We start from the raw sequence: 19,102 nt of genomic DNA, 5'->3' as shown, positions 1-19,102 counted from the left end.
AAAATAAAAACCACAGACATTCCACAAAGAAAATCCAAAATGCGATCAATTATATACTCGTCTGTGGCACAACGTTTGTTTGAATTCATATATTAGCAAAACTACCGATAATTAGTCTACAGGAGTTTCTATTTAGTAGGATTTTAACTAGAAAATAAGGAATTCAATCATGCTTCTAAAGCTACCTGTGGTTTCACAAAGCGCGGGAAGTTACGTCGCGCGCGAATAAAAAGTAGGATACAAAAACTTTTTTGGTTTGTTTATTTGTTTTGACTTTTGTTTGAGGAGAAAAAAACTTATCAAATGGCTTCTTCTCCGGAATTCCGGGTAGACGTGATATTTCACTCGCTCAAGGAGCTTCAACACGGTAGGATTGGGACCCCTTCTATTTTTGTAAAAATAAGTTCTGCTGATAAAAAAATCCCTTGCAGAGAAACAGCTTTTGGAGGCACGTTTGCAAGAGCAAAAGGAAAAACTCCAAGAAGTAGAAGCGCTTTTAGAAGCAGGTGAGAACGTGAAGTAACTTATATTATGTCAGGGGTTGTTCAAATTGGATTCCTATGATTTAAATGAAAGGTCTTAGTGAATATCTGTGTACAGTGTAACTTTAATTGATCGTTTCATTAACTTACTTATGGAATCGATTTTTTAACAGCCGATAGCAGATATAGACAGTGTAGTGAACGCCATGTAAAAATGGTTGGTAAGTCGCCCCCCCAAAAAAAAAAAAAGTTATTAAAGAGTGAGTTTTTCAATTTTTCATAACGAGATTAGAATATAACTTAAGTAAAAACAATGTTTCCTTACACCTCAGAAACCGTTCATGTTGCGAAGGAGAAAGTTCTGCAATCGGAAAACCAAGCCAAAAGGTATCAGTAATTGATAACCATCTGATGGAATACCCAATTAGTTTTGAGATGGCTAGAGTAAGATACTATTAGACAGATTAAAAAAAAAGACACCAGCTTTTATTTCTTTTTATTTGTAGATTGAATGAGCTGAATGGAAATAAGCAACAAAAAGTGCAAGAACTGAACAGAAGGATAAAAGAGGTCGAAGCAATGGAAGATGAGGAATAGTAAGTAACATAATTGCTATAAATTTGTAAGATAAATATCTAGTCTATAGGAAAAAACAAATGGTCCCAACAGGACTCACCTGGTGAAGTGGTTGTGGTGCTCGCTAAAGTCATAGTTTGATAATTATGGAGATGATGACTATGATGGATATGATATAGATGGTGATGATAGTGGTGATGATGATGATGGTAGTGGTCGTCATGATGATGATGGTGGTGATGATAATGGTGATGGTGGTTGTGGTAATGATAGTGGTGATGATGATGATGGTGGTTGTGGTGGTCGTCATAATGATGATGGTGGTGTTGATGATGGTGATGGTGATGGTGATGGTGATGGTGATGGTGATGATGATGGTAATGGTGATGATGATGATGGTAGTGGTCGTCATGATGATGGTGATGATGATAATGGTGATGGTGGTTGTCGTAATGATAGTGGTTATGATAATGATGATGATGTTAGTGGTCGTCATGATGATGATGGTGATGATGATAATAGTGATGGTGGTTGTGGTGATGATAGTGGTTATGATAATGATGATGATGGTAGTGGTCGTCATGATGATGATAGTGGGTGCTGGTGATGATGCTGATGGTGGTGAGGTGATTTTAACAGCTGACACTGACAATATAGTGAAAGAGGTGATGGGATGATTATAGAAATAAAAAAAAAGATGATAGCCAGCAGTACTGACAATGCTGATGATAATGTTGATTGTGACAATAAACTTAATTATGATGCTTATGTTGTTGATGATGGTTATAACAACTGGCAAAAATAAAATGTAAATGTTGATGGTGATGGTGATGATGTTGATAGGGTATAGGTGGTTATATGGTGTTTATGATGATGATGATGATGATGATGATGATGATGATGATGATGATGATGACAGTCACCTGTCAAGGCACCCAGATATAGTAAAGCTGACAAAAATTATATAAATGCATTTCACTTTTTAAGCAAATCATTTGAAGAACGCCTTGAGGGCTTAACAGACAAGATCAGAAGTGCCAAGACTTATTATGTAAGTAAAAGTTTACATCTGTAACATTTCTTCATTGCTGCTGCCATTATGTACAAAGAACTTTTCTTCAAGTCATTTGAGCCTAGAACTAAACCTAAATAAAACTGCATGGCATGACAGAAAATCCAATAGGCATCGAACAGGGACGTTGGATGGTTCCGCCTCCCCCCCCCACCCACCCATCCCACCCTGAGTGGATGCGTTTTCTTCTACATGCATGTGCGTTTTTTACATGTTCCTAAATAGTGCTTTTCACATGTTACAGTTACCCCCCCCCCCCCCCCCCCCCCCACACACACACACACACACACACTTTTGGGACCATTTCGCCGCCCTTGGAAATGATCTTATTTTAAGCGTCATGTCGTGCTTTTCCACCGTGTCCAGACCACAGAGAACCTTGAAAGTGAGATCCAACATTGGAGCACAACAAGAGATGAGACTGACAAAAAAGGTGCAGGCCACTCTATTTTTGTCTTGTCAAACATTGTTAATTAATTACGATTAGTGCTTGTTCCTTTATCATATTTGCCCCCACCCCCCAGTAATAATTGACCGCCACCTTAATAGATCTTATTTTTGTGTGTCTGTTAATGTACATATGACGTCACATAAGTACGTAAGAATCGTCCCCGCCCCCATCCTTTTTCGGAGCCGCATCAATTTCGTTTATTACCGGTGCCTAGGCACTGAAATAAAGAAAGACGTTCCCGTTTCAAGGCTTTTCTTACAATTTTCGGAACATCGCGGAAATCTCCTTTATGAATCGTACAAATCTTTGATAAACCAAGGAGAAAAATAAATAATAAATAAAAAGGGCCGCATGCTCCCTATATTGATCTTATCAGGACGATAAACATGTTTTTATTTTTACTTGGCCTATATTGCTAATGCAAACCCTCCATTTCCCTTTCCCACAGCTGAAGCACATCAAATGTCAATGAAGGAAATGACTAATGCTTTGGAAGGCATTGAGAGAGAGGAAGAACAACTAAAAGGTTATGATGCAATTCTTATTTTCGGCTTAGGATACTGCTGTTAGGACTTTAGGGTGGAGTGGCAAAGCTTCACAATACAATTTTTCGTTTCCTTGTCTTATTGATAGATAAGATGCTAGAGGGACTGGAATTTGGCCTTACCTGCCAGGATCTGCAAAATGCGAAGTAAGATGCAACCTGGAAAAGTCACAAGGGGGGGGGGGGGGTCGGATGGGCCTAAAATGCCACGCAGATTTAAGAAAAAAAAAAATAGAACGTATTGTCGAATTTTTAAAACGCGTACCGGATCATTCTGATGACTTAGAAGCAAATATACGATTTTCTTTTATATCGATTTTTATCGTTTATTGATTGATTCGGATTGAAACAAAACTTTGTTCTTCGGATCGGCGGATTATCGAAAAAAAGCGGATCGGCGGATTTTGAGACACTATCCCCCCCCCCCTCCCCTACACACACAGACATACGATTGAACGCATATGTTGGATTAGCTCATTCCCTCGATTGCCTTTTCTAACTAAGGTCGGTCTTTATGGAGCTTAAGGCTGAGTCAGCATCGCAATTGGAAAACCAGCAGAGACAACTTGAAGATCAAAAGAAAAGGTGATAACTTAAAGCTAATATTTTCGCATTATTTATTGAGGCCCGGATAGCTTCTGTACAACCATTGTTAGTTTTTGACTTCCTGTGCCCTAATCTTTAATGGCTAATCTTTGAAGAACATCTAGAATATTGTAAGCATAGATGTTTGCATTAAGTGTCTTGCATTGTCATTTCTCGCCTTTTCACTTTTTTCCTTTTTTATTATATATTTGCTGCATTTTTAGCATATTCAGCGCAAAAAGCAAGAAATATAAACATGAGCGAAAATGGCCACGTTAGCAATATCATATTTAACCTACTATTGATATTGATAATAAAGTAAATGATAACCTGTAACTGAATGCTGTCTTTTTAGACTTGAAGAAATTAAAGGAAATTCTTTACCACCAAATGTGGACCCTACACAGGTATCGTTACACTCCATAAATTTGACACCTTTTAGGGCAAAACCCTAGCACCAGGTTCAGATTTATAGAAGGGGTTGGACAGCATTCTGAAGAGAGGAGACCAATATACAAAGCATGGGCGAGCTGAACTTGTAGAACATAGCTTCTATCAAGAGAGCATAAGATAAGAGAGGGACACTTTGGTATTACCCGCGCGCCATGTCGATTCCGAATCTGGCTATTTAGTAACCACCAACCCACCATTGCGCGTGAGCATTTTTACTCACCCTTCCCCCGCGCTTTGGCATTTACATCTTGTTGTTTGCCGCTGTTTTGTGACTTGTAACCGAAAAAAAAACCCACCCTATTTGCACAAATACCATCGAAAATTTTATTCTAACATCAAGGATACGGGCACTTGCGGGTAATTAAGGGGATGTAGTACTTCGAGATTGGCAAGATTTCGAAAACGAGACTTCATTCAAAATCAAGAGCGGAAAACCTCGTGCTTCAAACACCGTTTTCACTCTAACTTGCTGCTTCTTCGTGGTTTCTCAACATCACGAAATCTGTTAGTTAGACATTAGATATGATATTGATTTTTGTGAATATTCAGGAGGAATCCAAGAAAAACACATTTCATAAAACTATCCTTGTAGCGAGGGAATGCATTTTTGTGATGATCAAGGCCAGCAAGTTGAAGTATCTGAGCTTTTGTAATAGTGAGAAAATAAAGAGGGAGATATTACTGTACTTCTGTGATGTTGTTATTATTATATGTTATATTATAATGTTATTATTATACAAGCTGGAGTCGGGATTTGAATCAAACGCGGTATCACAGCCATTTTATCGCTCGTCGGTTTTTTCTTTTTTTCTTCACTTGACTTCGCCGCTCAGACAAACAAAACAGGAATTGAGCTTTCTGTGAGTATATTTGCCAATCTTGGTAACTTAAGTTAGAATTGTTTTCTTCTTCCGAGTTATTTTACATGATTTCTTTTCATTCCTATCGAGTTGGCAAAACAACAACACGCAACCCGCGGGGGAGTAGGACAAAATAAAAGGAGCAAATCCTCACGCGAAGTGGTGGGGTGGTTGTTACTAAAAATAGCCAGATTCGGAATCGACATGGCGCGCGGGTAATACCAAAGTTTCCCTCTCTTATCTTATGCTCTCTTGCTTCTATACATTTCTTCTAAAACTTCAATCCAAGAGGAAGGCTCCGCCTTCGCTAGATCTGCTATGAACATTATTAGATGATTGCCATTATCATCATCATGATCACCATTCGATTCAACACCCACAAGCCCACCTAGACACCCCTCCTGGATTCGCCCCTGAGTTCACACCTTACACTGGAAACTGTTGTTCCCAGGACTCTGAGGAAATGGAGCCAGCAATTACGATGGAGCAACACTCATTAACCGATGACGATGGACAACGCCCACAGGGGTTTAATATGAACAGTGATCAAGGTAATATAATAGCATTGGGTACAGCGGTATTTGTTTAGCTTTATCATGATGCAATCAAGGTAAAAGTAAAAACATAAATAAAAGCACGTTTAATATGAACAGTGATCAAGGTAATATAATAACATTGGGTACAGCGGTATTTGTTTAGCTTTATCATGATGCAATCAAGGTAAAAGTAAAAACATAAATAAAAGCACGTTGAAAACGTTCTTAGAGACTGTATTTGAAAAAAAAAAAACACATATAGTGGACACTCCAAAGATCCGAATGTAATCCTTTATATCTGACAAATAAAAGACTTCATGGTTAGTTTTTTTTATCCTTTATGACACATGCTTTTTCTGCAAAAATACCAACTCTACATGTCCCTTTTATATACTCCTAATTTTTTTTAACTTAGTAGAGTTCTAATTTTATATAATATTGGTAATTTTATACTCACCAGTTCTTAAAGGTTGGGCCCTTATGGGCGAGGTTTTACTGTTGTTAAAATTTTCTGGGTTTAGCCTCTTTTTTTTTTTTTCAGGCCACTCAATGGGTCAAGAAGCAAAGACTTACAGAGTTACAAGTGCAGAGCAAGACACTACCCGTCGTGTGAACGACAGACAATTCTTCCTATCGCTGCCAATGTTCAATAGCACCAAATAACCTAATCAGGGACTTATTGAGGATAAGAAGACTAGTATTTCATATTTGACTCGAATTTCACCCATTGATTTTACAAAGAATTTAAAAATTAAAACTTCGACAAAAACAACGTGGAGCAACCATATTATGTCCAACCATATTATGACTATTGCCTCCCCCCTCCCCCTCTGGGATAACTATGGCTGGATCGTTGGGGATAAGGCTCAACGTTTACAATCCCGTGCAAATACACGAGTGGGTAGATGTCTGTAAAAAGAGTCGTCTGTACCAACCCAACGCCCTCTGCAAGTGTCAATACAAACACCCCAGGTGGAAATCAGCAGCATGTTTGATTTTTGTTTTTAATGTTTTGTAAGTTGTTATGGCCAGCGTTTAAAAATAAAAATGTAATGTATGTTTATAAAGGGAGTTCTTATAACAATCAAATTCTATTTTCGTAAAAAAAGAGATGCTTTTCATAAAAAAAAATAATAATAATGGCATCGGACGAGGATCGGTCGAACCTGTATCAACTTCAATAAAAGAAAAAGAAAGACCATACATCCAGACGTGCGCTGAATCACCGTATGGCAGCTAAAGCTTTACGGCTAAGCTGGAGATTTCGGCCCCAGCACGTTATCTAGCAAACTGTACAACACAAAGAAACCTGAGGTACCCGCGCATTAATGGGGAGGCAATAACCAGGATCCCAGGCCTGTCTTATACGGTTACGCCACGCACAGCTCGCTGTGACGTATCGTGAAAAATATCAAGGTCTATTAATGTGCAAAGGCGCATTGCCAGGATTTGCTGGGGGGGGGGGTGGGGGGGGAAGGGCGCAGGCAGTTTAAATAGCATATGCATAAAAGATGCATAAATAAATAGGAATAAAAGTGCGACTTGGCGATTCTCTTTTTTAAAGTCAGATGTTATCAAACCTATGACAAAAAATAAAAAATGCAACAGAGTGGTGGAGGTTTGCCCCATTCTCCCGCGATGAAAAAAGACGATGAAAAAAATAACATCTTTTACTGGTCAGCGGTGATACCTAAAGGAAACAAAAGAAAAGGAAAATGTCGTGGAAAGAAATCTTTCCCAGAGAAAATAGATAACCCCAGGCAAGAAATCAAGGATTTGATACGCTGGAAGAATAATATGGCAGTGACATTCAGTGCTTTTACTGTAGTCAGCCGGAAAAGCAAGCTATTTATCGCTATAATTCTCGTAGTCTTACTTGTTGGTAAGTTTGCTTGTACCCGCTACTTCGCGAGTAAACGTATTTTCCTAGTACCCGACATGAAATTAAGATCTGTCTTGTCGACAGTATACCTAAAACTATCTTATAGCAGTGTTATATTTACTTTGTTCCTTGCAGGTGTGTGTTCCAGCATTTTAGTGAATTGTAGTAGAAGAAGGGATATACTTACTTAGTTACTTATATGTGTTTTTCTTGTTTACAACTTCACGCAAGAGAACTCTGTCTTAATTTTAAATTTTCTGGGAACATGTGGAATAGTACATGATTTTGTAAATAGCTCATTATTTTATTCACTGCCTTTTCACTTGGAATTCCCTTTTCAACGGTTTAGTCAGGAAACTGCAAAGGAATGAACAAATAATAATTACACCTAATTAAGAGTGGTCATACAAAGAACTCGCCACTCGCATATAAGATTTGAACTCCTAAATATGGCATACTCTGATTTCTATTTCCCTCTTACAAATTTAAGATGCATTCAATTTTGTAACTTGATCTCCTAGTACCAGCCCTCCTTCACAATAATATTAATTTCATGTTATAGGTGATATGAATATGTTGGGGTAATGTCAAACTCTGCCTTTAGTTTCGCTGTTTGACCCTGCAAAAAGCTGCATTTTTTTTAGCTCTTTGTGAACACAATCAAAATATGTCTTTTAAAAATGTGAAACATGACCAACAATACCTTCAAGTTCTAGAAATGACAAATAACTATTGTCTGGTTTCAATTTCTAAAATTTTACTCATTTTTTTTAATAGTTTGCTGGGCATTCTCAAGAAATAGAACAAGCAATGACGAGCCAAGGTAAGAGTGTTAAGGGTGTACTGACATTTGTGTTGCTCAGTAACGACGTTGCTACGCTGATGGCGTTGAGCGCGCGCATATAAATAACATGGAATTCATCATTCATTTCCTGAAGTAAAAGAAACAAAAATTTGCGTTTCAATTTTCAAAAAATTGACTTTAAGTTGATATCAGCGCATTTACATAGCACGGAATTTGTCATTTGCAAGCTTTCCTGAAGTAAAAGAAACAAAAATTTGCATTTCAATTTTCAAAAAATTGACTTTAAGTTGATATCAGCCTTTTCGGGTGATCGTATTTCCCATATTTTGTAAAAACGAAGATTCAGCCGAGATTTATTGAAGCCAACCTTTTTGAAGCCAAAGTTTTCAATTTTCACTACCTGCGTGCGCTGCAAACACCGGTTGCAAACGCTCGCGCACGCACTGAAAATCTTATTCAAAGTAGCACGCACTGTATCAAAATTTTTAAATACTTTTTCAATTTTCATCATGACATGACGGATATCATTCCTTTGAAGTGTAAATACCACTAAACACTATTGGAATTTGTTTTTAAACTTCATTTCAATTTCACGTGCGGGCTTTGTTTCACTTCCGGTTCTTCGTTGTCCAAAAAAAGCTTTTTTGTCGCCAAATTATTTCAAAACTCAATATTTTTTCTGTATTTGTTTTTATTAAAACCTCCTCCGTATAGCCAAGCATTGATTTAGCGTTAATCTAACAGAAACCAAAATTATATCAAATAATCTGGATTTCAGGACCTTTGAAAAATCATTAAAAAACAATTTCTCAATCATTTCTAAAACGCATGCTTGTCTTATGCACCCATCCCTCAAGATTCATAAAACATATTCAATATTTGTTTTTGAGCAAAATTACTTTTAATATTTGCTTTTATCTGTATCTATGACTCAACATTATGACATTAAGGGGTAACGTCATCATAATAGTCAGCACACGTTTGTTGGTCAACTTGGCAAATATCAGTCCCTCATGACTTTCTACAAGGCTTTTATGCTATATTCACTTTTCCTTAGCAACAGATGTCAGTACACCCTTAAAAAAGTGATATCACTCTTGTCGCAATAGTGTGAGCTTTTTATATTTTATTTCAAGACTGGATTTCTAGAGATTATTGCTAGGAAACTTAGTAAAACTGAAGTTATCAATAATATGATATATTATATAAAGTATACATTTGTTATGTGTTGAATGAAGTCTGACAGAAAACTTCATAAAATGGATTTATATCTTGCTGGATATTAATTAATTTTATGTTTGAATAGCTTTCACATATATTAGTATGTGTATATTTTGGTATTGGTGATTCACAAGTTGCCATAGAAATAACACCTCTACAAATTTTAGGAAGTAATATAGCGTAGTTCTTGGAACCTTTTATGTCTTGTTGATATATTGTTATATCTTGTTGATATATTGTTATTTTTCTTTCAGAATTTCCAAAAGTCTTGTAGAAGAAATAAAAAGAGAAATGCAAAAATATAATGTAGAGGTAATTACAATTGGAATTTGAATATGCAATAATTGTATTATTTACATTTTCTGTACTTAATTTTGTTTAGATGTTCCATGAAGCATTAAAACCAATAAACATTAGATTGACTGACTTAGAAAAAAGGTAAGGAACATGACTCATAAGCAAACTTTCATTTTTGAGAATTTCTGCAGATTTCAATATTTTGTGAACTATTGCCAGCTTTTCCAACAATTTAATCCTCAAACTCTTTGAATTGTTTTCATTTGCCAGCACTGGAATTCTTTCCAATTGTGCCACCTCTCTGCAAATGTTATTTCATTAGTTTGAATGACGGAAGCCAGGGAGTGGTTTAGCAGATGGAGATGATCAGAGTAAAATAATTTTTTTCCTTTTTTATATTTCAGGGATAAAAGAGACAAAAAATATTTACCTGTAAAATATTTAGCAGAGAAGGATAGAAAAAGAGTCTTAGTAAGTAAATATACTGTTAGTATTTTAACTCCTCCATGCTGTGGCATATGGGTAGCATTTTAATTTTTTTCTGAGATGCAAGATGAGCATTCTAAAATCTTTTTAAAAAAATCTGAAGATTTTGAGAGACTTAGGTCTGCAATTTTTTTTTTCAAATAAAATAGATTTCAAGACACTCTTCCAATGTGAGAAACTTAGATTCCAAGATTTTTGGCAATTTCTATTGACCATTTCCCACTCCTTTTATTCTGGGTGTTCCCTTTTTCCCAGGGGGTACTCAGACATACGTGAGTGGGAAGGTGTTTTTTTTAGCCTGAGGGGGTGTGAAATTGCTCCAGGTATTTTCAGGGGTGGATGCTATCTTTTAGTATTTTTAGAGGAACATTTGGGAATGGATTCTATTTTTGAGAGATATTTTTGGATCATACTAGTCCAATACTCTGGCAAATGTATGCATGGCAATGCTCCCTTCCATTGTTTTAACTCATTTTCTAATAAGCTCCAGTGGCCTTGATTGTTTCAGACAATGCCATGCATAAATTGGTCTGTGTTTTGGAAAAACCTCTTAAATAAGGCAACTATTATAAAAAAGGCACTACACAAGACTAAGAAAAATACAAGAAATATAAAAAAATTCAATAGTTTACTTTTGTATGAAACTATTTTTTTTTCAATCCTCTTCAGATTTCTGGTGGTGCGGGTTTTGTAGGGTCCCATTTAGCAGATTCACTCATGATGCAAGGGCACGAGGTAGGTATTGGAAACTTCACAGCGAACCTTATGATGGGTATTTTCATTTCTGTATCTAAAATATTTGATCCGAGCTGTGTTCCATGTTCAGACATGAGTTGTAGGTGGCTTGCTATTTCATCTATCAACTGCACGTTCAGTTGCAAAGATTTCAAACTTCAATGCAGTGCCCAGGGGTGAATACAGGGGGGGGAGGGGGGAATTGGGTCTTAATATTCTAACTACCACCCTCTTAGCCGGGTGGTGGGGTCGTCAGAGGATTTAAACCAAGCTCAAAATACAGGTCTTTTACATTTTCTATATTTATTGGTGCGCTAAAAGAAAATCTTGATTGCATGAAAGAAATATTTCATGGCGTCGTCACCATTGCCATCAATGACAATAAGCAAATTGTCAAATCCAATGTTTTTTTTATAGGTTACTGTGGTTGATAATTTTTTTACTGGAAGAAAGCGAAATATTGAGCACTGGTTAGTTTTCTCATTTTGTTTTTATTGTTACATTTTGTGTTATTTATTGGTTATCTTACCAAGATCTTTTGTTTCTATTGTTATCTTTCTTGTTTTTTTTTACCCATATCCTTTGCCTATTTTTAGGATTGGCCATGAAAACTTTGAACTCATTAATCATGATGTGGTTGAACCATTGCTAATAGAAGGTACAAAGATTGTTATGACGTGGTTGAATCCTTGCCAATAGAAGAAACATAGATTGTTGTAATGTGGATGACCCCTTGCTAATAGAAGGTTACGTGGATGACCCCTTGCTAATAGGTTACGTAGATTGTTATGATGTGGATGACCCCTTGCTAGTAGAAGGTTACATAGATTGTTATAATGTGGATGACCCCTTGCTAGTAGAAGGTTACGTAGATTGTTAGGATGTAAATGACCCCTTGCTAGTAGAAGGTTACGTGGATTGTTATAATGTGGATGACCCCTTGCTAATAAAAGGTTATTTATATTGTTATAATGTGGATGACCCCTTGCTAGTAGAAGGTTACATAGATTGTTATAATGTGGATGACCCCTTGCTAGTAGAAGGTTACGTAGATTGTTATAATGTGGATGACCCCATGCTAGTAGAAGGTTACGTAGATTGTTATAATGTGGATGACCCCTTGCTAGTAGGTTACGTAGATTGTTATGATGTAAATGACCCCTTGCTAGTAGAAGGTTACGTGGATTGCTATAATGTGGATGACCCCTTGCTAATAAAAGGTTATTTATATTGTTATTATGTGGATGACCCCTTGCTAAAAGAAAGTTACATAGATTGTTATAATGTGGATAAACCAGGAGTTGCAAAAAGGGGGGGCTGAGACAAGGGCTTCAAGAAAGGGGTGGCTGGATTTGTTGTTCTTGCGTGGATTTCCTTACATTTCTTATTATTCATAATCCAAATATCTAAAATATGGGGGCTGGGGCCTGCTAAGCCCACCCCTAGAAATGCCCCTGGGTTTCATAGACCACCATAGTGGTATGGTCTTGGTCTCTCAAGCAAGAATTTGGTAATTGGTGGCATTTACTGTTTTTAATTGTATCTCTATATTTCCCAGTTGATCAGATTTATCATCTGGCATCACCGGCATCACCTCCAAACTACATGTACAACCCAATAAAGGTATCCACATGTCTAGTCACTGAATATTTTACAAGACAGTTTATTTTTATTATTAGGTAGTAATAATCCCCAGGGGCTTGAGAACAGGCTTGGGGATTATTTAATCAATTTTTTCAAGATTTTTTGATTCTAGGTTTTTGTACTGTGGTACATGTTAGAAGCGGACTTCAAATGATGATGGGGGAGAGATTTTCTGTAACAATATGTTTTTAATTTCCATATATCCCCTGATTGAACGTTATATTTATAGACTTATTTTTAATTACTAAGGGGCTGTTTTATGCTTTTTAGACAATAAAGACCAATACAATAGGGACATTGAACATGCTTGGCCTGGCAAAGCGGGTCCATGCAAGGCTGCTTCTTGCCTCTACCTCAGAAGTGTATGGAGGTGAGGATTTGTCTACTAGGCTTCTGCCTGGAACACCTGCACATAAAATCGCAAGTTGTTAAGAGAATAAATTTTACAGCCAAATTCGTTGTTGCGCGACCTCAGGAAATCCAAAATCCATGTCTTGTTTGGGAATAGCATGTAGTCAGACACAAGCTTTGGGGGCCGGTTTGACTGGTTTTGATTGTTTGGTTTAATTGACTACACGCTATTTCCAAACAAAAAAATGAATTTTGGAATCGCCGGGGTCGTGCAACAACGAATTTGGCTAAGCCTAAGGGATAGTTAAATATGTTGGGCAACAGAAATTTTAACGGCTAAGAGACAACAAAAAGGCCGTTTCACAAAACTTTCAACAATAAACCAGGTTTTTTTTTTGGGGGGGGGGGGGCCAGAAATAGAAATGATAATTTGCTGCACTTTATTTCCTAACAAATTCAATGCACAAATCATTTTCAGTTAGTGAATTGATTTATCTCCCATCCACAACCAGCTTGACACATACTAAGAGATAGGACAAATGTATGTCACTTTTTAGGGGAAATCCCCCTATAGGACACTCTGCCCCTTTTTCATTTATTAATTCCAATTAATTATTATTTGTTTCATGATATCTAATGGTGTATGGATCAACAGACCCAGAGGTGAGAACCATGACTATTTAAATCTTTTCTTTAGCAAATACTGTATTGGCCCAGAATGCAAGAGACACTTTTTTTCTAGATGCTATCTCACACAGACATCCCCAATTCCATGCACAAGACACTTTTTTCTAAATGCTATCTCACACAGACATCCCCAATTCCAACAGGAACACCCGCAAGGAGAAGATTACTGGGGCCATGTGAACCCCATCGGCCCAAGAGCATGTTATGACGAGGGCAAGCGTGTAGCAGAGACCATGTGTTATGCCTATGCTAAACAGGTACTAGGCCCAACTGGGAAAAAGAGGGGAGGAATTGAAACATGATACCAAGTGTAATTGCACCGTTTTTCAGCTCTACTGTGCTAGCAGGGCAGACAGACCAAGGAGTCTGGTACACAGGGGGCTGTGCAGGGCCCAAAAAAGGAGCATTTATGTTAAAGGATTATCAAACACTACCCTTTTTCCATGTGACTCATATGACTGCAAACCCCTCCTAAGCTAATCCTGGGCGCGTGCCTGAAGGACGCATGAATACAGTGTTGGCCTAGGCACATACCATGCAAATAACCAATTACCTTTTACTTTATCCTAAAATTTATTGTGTCTTTTTTGTGGTATGAATTTTGTTTCTTTATATTTTTATGTGGAAGTTCGTGTCGGCAAAATCTTTAACACTTTTGGGTGCGTTTTTTTAGGAGCAAGTGGAAGTTCGGGTCGCCAGAATCTTTAACACTTTTGGGCCCCGCATGCATATGAATGACGGTAAGGTTGTCCTTACTTTCCAATTCAAGATGATTTCTACCTTCAAAGTGTCTGTTTCAAACTATCTGTTTTATTCTTGCAGTTTTCTTTTTAATGAGAGCATGTTAATAAAGCCGTCACCCCTAATAATATATGAAGGAAGGCATTTCCTGCCAAAACCATGCTCTGCTGTTTCATCTTTGTACAGGTCGGGTGGTCAGTAACTTCATTCTGCAAGCTCTAGAGGGAAAGCCATTGACTGTGAGTTTCACTTTCGGGAAAAATCTTGAGAAAATACCATGAATGTATCAGAGATACCAAAATAGCTAATGCAGGAGAATACAGGAAATGTATGGATATTTTCAAGAAAGTTAGACTTGAGAAAAGGTTCAAAATCTTGAGACTCCCGCCTAATGCGGGAGAGTTGACAGCTATGCTATTGTATTGATATATTGCATAAATGTGAGGCACATCTTTTTTTTATCACAGGTTTATGGTTCAGGGTCTCAGACGAGGTCTTTCCAGTATGTCAGGTAAGCTCTTGATTTTTTAAGATTTTTTAATATAGTATTATGTGCAAGGAAATGCTTTGGCCCAAGTTTAACCATTAGGTTTTTCATTTAGACAGTAGACAAATAACATTTATAATTTTCACTGCATTGCAAGCTAAGCAACCAAAATATTGATAACTTAATCTAATATGTTGTATTTGAAGTGTAAACAATAACAAAGGTGTAGTGGTTCTTTTACAACATGGATTACAAACCTTGTCCCATTCCTTCTATATAGCGACTTGGTGAATGGTCTCATCTTGCTCATGAACAGCAACTACTCCAAGCCAGTCAATGTGGTAAGGGACAAATTAATTTATGTTGAAAGCGCTGATGCAAAGGGGGTTTTCTTTGTTCATTAAAGACATGTGCATTAAATAACAAAGGGGCTAACAATATGACTGGCAGAAATTTTTCTTTAGGCCTACTTGGATCTTATGTGATTTTTTTTCTTCTAAATATGAAGCTGTAATACTAAAATTTTATGCGTCTTTTGGGGAGGGGGGCTGTCATAAAATTTTCCACTGTGATCACAGGCAGCCCAAGGCTACTGTCAGTGGTTTATAAAGGAATGTGTGGGGGAATTTATATGTTAGCGAAAAAAGTACTTTATCTTTAAAGATAAAACTTTAAACCATGTTATATTTGTTTGAGTCTCACTTTATTTCAATTAATATATATACAGTAAGAAACACAATTTGTAGCGGGCTTCAAACATACCCTACTGACATTCTATCGGCAAAATTGAAATTAAGGAAGACTCAAACACAAAATTACATGGTCTAAAGTTTTATTTTTCACGATAAAGTATTTTTTTTGCTAACAAATAAATTCCCCCATACATTCCTTTATAAACCACTGACAGTAGCCTTGGGTTGCCTGTGCTGTGATTACTTGAGAAAAGGTCCTCGCAACAGGGGCCTGCTGTGTGTTATGCCCCTAGGCCATTCGAGCTATGAGGTTGTGCATGCATTACCTCAGAAACCTACCTCAACTTCCAGAATGCAGCGCACGCTTTTTTAAGCTTGCAGCAAACGAAGCGTGCTGCATGACGGTAGTGAGGTAGGTTTCCATGTTCCATGTGTGCATGCTTATGGCTGGAATGTTCTATTGGATGTTATCCTCCCCCATGTGGGACCACCACTGATAAGTAACAAAGTAACATGTCATCAATTGATTTCAATGTTGTGCATTTTACCCAGGGTAACCCCGATGAGCACTCAATCATGGAATTTGCAAGGATTATTAACAAAGCCGTTGGTGAGTATGCATATGGATCATCAAACTATTTGGCTATGCCATGAAGCTAGGGATGGTAACATGTGCTTACATTGCTGTTTAAATGGCAAAGTTTACTTTTCGCGAAGTTCTGTTCGCTACAGGGGAATTTTTTAACAAATAAGCTATAGGATATTGTACATCAGACCTTGGACGACACTTACAGGAAGTTTTATTAAAATGTACAAGAGGAATTCTGAGATATTGGCACATTTTTATTTTCAGTCACCCTGTTATTTACCTACTTTAATTAAAATCCACCCCATACGTGGGCAAGGATTTGTTTACCAGTGTTATTTAGCTACCTCTTATTTCTCATAACATACCAAAAGTGAAAGCAATCGGTTTTGTTGATCGTTAGTATTAGGGTCCATTCTGGGGACTATTTGCTACTTTCAAAATAAAAAATGTAGTGTGGCCAACAGCAATTTTAAGAGCAAAAGGTGTACCCAGTTTTTTTTAGAACTCAGCCCACTACCCTTCTCTGTGCTTTAATAGAATGTTGCCATTCGATTCACTGTCCAGTAAATATTGCAGGTGGTAATAACCCAATCATCAATGTGGCTCAGATGGAAGATGACCCAAAACGACGAAAACCAGACATCACTCGTGCCAGGAGACTTCTTAACTGGAAACCACTAGTGAGCATACAATCTTATTGTCTTTACTATCATCATCATCATTATTATTACCAACTTATCAACAGTCATCTATATCATCACTATGATTGTCATCACTATCATCATCTTCCACTTCCATCATTATGATTGACAGTTACACCATCATCATTATCTGCAGAATTTCATCTTATCATTGTCATTATTTTAATGATGATTTAACCATTATCATAATCAGCCTTCTCATATCTATCATTGTCATTGTCATTATTCTAATCAACATGATTTAATCATCATCATCGTCATCAACATTGTCATCTCTGCCATCATCATTATAATCAAGATTTTCTATCCTTGTCCATGTTCCACAAATTGTTGATGGATTCTCCTCAAACTTCTTCTATCGACGTCCATGTCCCACAAATTGTTGATGTATTCTCCTCAAACTACTCCATGTTCCACCAATTGTTGATGGATTCTCCTCAAACTTCTCCATGTTCCACCAATTGTTGATGGATTCTCCTCAAACTTCTTAGGTTCCCTTGGATGTGGGCATCAATAAGACCATTCAGTACTTCCGGCGGGAGCTCAAGCGGGCCCGGAAGTCCAAATTAATCGATCTATGACTTCCGGTACAACCGGACATTGACTTCCTGTATCCCTTGCTCTACTGTCTGGGCCTGCAATCAGTTCCACTTCTGGTACAACTGACTTCTGGTAACAAAATAATGTGGCATTGACTTCCGGTATACCGGGCTCTACTGTCTGGACAGTAGAGCAACTGACTTCCGGTCTCCGGATAATATTGCATTCACTTCGGGTATACCGGGCTCTTCTACTGGTGGACCTGCAAACAATTCAACTTCCGGTGCAAGTAAAAGCTCTTACGTCGGTTCAAGTAGCTACGTCAATAGCAACCAACCAATAGAGAACTAGATTTTCAAGTTTCTGGCTGCGTATTGTCTGACTTCTAATGACAATCTCTGACTTTGGTTTACAGGTTCCATTTTCCTCGGGTGGGGGAATCTTTTTTTGCCAACAGATATCCCTTAGGGTGTGTTCAACGATTCTTCCGATTCTGTGATCCTTTAGTGGGTTTCACGTTATAGGATCATCATATTCAACAACAACTGGACTCAAAAGTCGTCCCAATATAGATGTGCTCGATGACAGTGTCAAGGAAAACAACAACATTTTCAAAAACTGAAAATGTGTTTCTAGTGCTATCCCTTGGTTCGAAAAAGCTCCGACCACACCCGATGTGTTATCTTTTAGGAGTAAGAATTGCTGTTGACCGCACTCGAAGTGCTATCCCTTAGGGTTAAAATTAATTTAGCTGACGATCACTCCTGTCTTCCCCTGGGACATTTTCGATCGCCCAAGGAACCAAAATATTTTACCATAAATATTTGAATTAATTTTTAAAATCTCATTGATTTTTAGACATCTTATATCATAGAATATATATTTATTAATAAATGTGTAACAAAGTTTATATGTCTCATAAACTATATATTATTATATTCGGGCAAATTATTCCTCTAGTTTACTCTGGCGGGAAGTATTCCATGCTAAAACGTACATTGCACACATCTTGATAAAAAAAAGAAACAATAGTTTTTATATGTACGAGAATAACAAATAAATTGTATTTACTTGAAAAATGGTGTATGAATATTAGATTACCACTGCGGCGTGTGGCGCTATGCTCAAAGCCCTCTTCTTGTTATCAAATAGAAAAGAATTTGAGCGAATAGTTGTCGCCGCGAAGCTCGGAGCCTCTGGTACCCAGGGTGACCCCATTTTGTTTGACCCTTTTTTAAAGGCGCTAAAGATCAAGTAAATATCAAAATTATCATATTGGGTACGTGCGGCTGTGCTTTTATCAAGAGTTTTGTTTCTAACTTTATCAATAGTCCCCTTTTTCAAGGCAAGCGAGTACACTATAATGTCGTTGCATCAATCACTTTTTTTTTTTCAACGCACATGGCGCTTGTTTCAAGTCTGACGAAAGTAAATTCGTTACAGCCTCGCCGCAGTGACTCAACTCGACCGCGTATCGGCACGCTTCGTTGCGGTCGACAGCTACCAACGTCATCGCGAACGTGCTCCGATACACGTGATGACCTTGACAAAGTAGCTTGTGGTTGTATTGGACTACTACTAGCTTGTGGTGTATTGTCTGTAGCGTTTTGAATGAACTATTTGTCTGCCCAGCTGAAATGTCACGTATTCGCTCCCGAGCATGCATGACGACATAAGAAAGATTT

The 19,102-nt window shown here is 37.5% G+C and overlaps 2 protein-coding genes and 1 long non-coding RNA gene across 4 annotated transcripts; 2 read left to right on the top strand and 1 right to left on the bottom strand.

Moving 5' to 3' along the window:
- The first annotated feature begins 110 nt into the window (after window positions 1-110).
- LOC116617872 (synaptonemal complex central element protein 1) lies at window positions 111-6,331 on the top strand. Its single transcript, XM_048732300.1, has 13 exons — window positions 111-367; window positions 432-506; window positions 656-703; window positions 815-869; window positions 989-1,078; window positions 2,046-2,109; window positions 2,497-2,563; window positions 3,030-3,107; window positions 3,215-3,272; window positions 3,630-3,710; window positions 4,066-4,117; window positions 5,475-5,574; window positions 6,101-6,331. Exons 1-13 carry the CDS (start codon window positions 304-306, stop codon window positions 6,220-6,222), a joined length of 954 nt encoding a protein of 317 aa, XP_048588257.1. The 5' UTR covers window positions 111-303; the 3' UTR covers window positions 6,223-6,331.
- An 882-nt stretch (window positions 6,332-7,213) lies between these two features.
- LOC5511630 (UDP-glucuronic acid decarboxylase 1) lies at window positions 7,214-18,325 on the top strand. 2 transcript variants are annotated; one of them, XM_032380976.2, is made up of 19 exons: window positions 7,215-7,441; window positions 8,219-8,264; window positions 9,722-9,779; window positions 9,850-9,905; window positions 10,169-10,235; window positions 10,920-10,985; window positions 11,403-11,455; window positions 11,582-11,643; window positions 12,544-12,608; window positions 12,900-12,999; window positions 13,636-13,643; window positions 13,811-13,924; window positions 14,341-14,407; window positions 14,595-14,647; window positions 14,876-14,919; window positions 15,176-15,236; window positions 16,140-16,197; window positions 16,753-16,856; window positions 17,369-18,325. In XM_032380976.2, exons 1-19 carry the CDS (start codon window positions 7,357-7,359, stop codon window positions 17,456-17,458), a joined length of 1,257 nt encoding a protein of 418 aa, XP_032236867.1. In that variant the 5' UTR covers window positions 7,215-7,356; the 3' UTR covers window positions 17,459-18,325. The 2 variants fall into 2 exon arrangements, with proteins under 2 accessions (XP_048588256.1, XP_032236867.1); XM_048732299.1 differs by lacking the exon at window positions 17,369-18,325 and having other exon boundaries at window positions 7,214-7,441; window positions 16,753-17,010.
- Window positions 14,222-15,242, bottom strand: LOC125572191. The gene is made up of 2 exons (XR_007313670.1): window positions 15,153-15,242; window positions 14,222-14,626 (listed from the first exon to the last, which is right to left on the bottom strand). It is a non-coding gene; the product is annotated as an uncharacterized LOC125572191 (long non-coding RNA).
- Window positions 18,326-19,102: the final 777 nt, after the last annotated feature.

The sequence above is a fragment of the Nematostella vectensis genome, chromosome 9 (genome assembly GCF_932526225.1).
Source record: "Nematostella vectensis chromosome 9, jaNemVect1.1, whole genome shotgun sequence".
Lineage (NCBI taxonomy): Eukaryota > Metazoa > Cnidaria > Anthozoa > Actiniaria > Edwardsiidae > Nematostella > Nematostella vectensis.
Note: the sequence above shows the minus strand (reverse complement) of the source record. Positions and strands in the feature narration are given on the sequence as shown.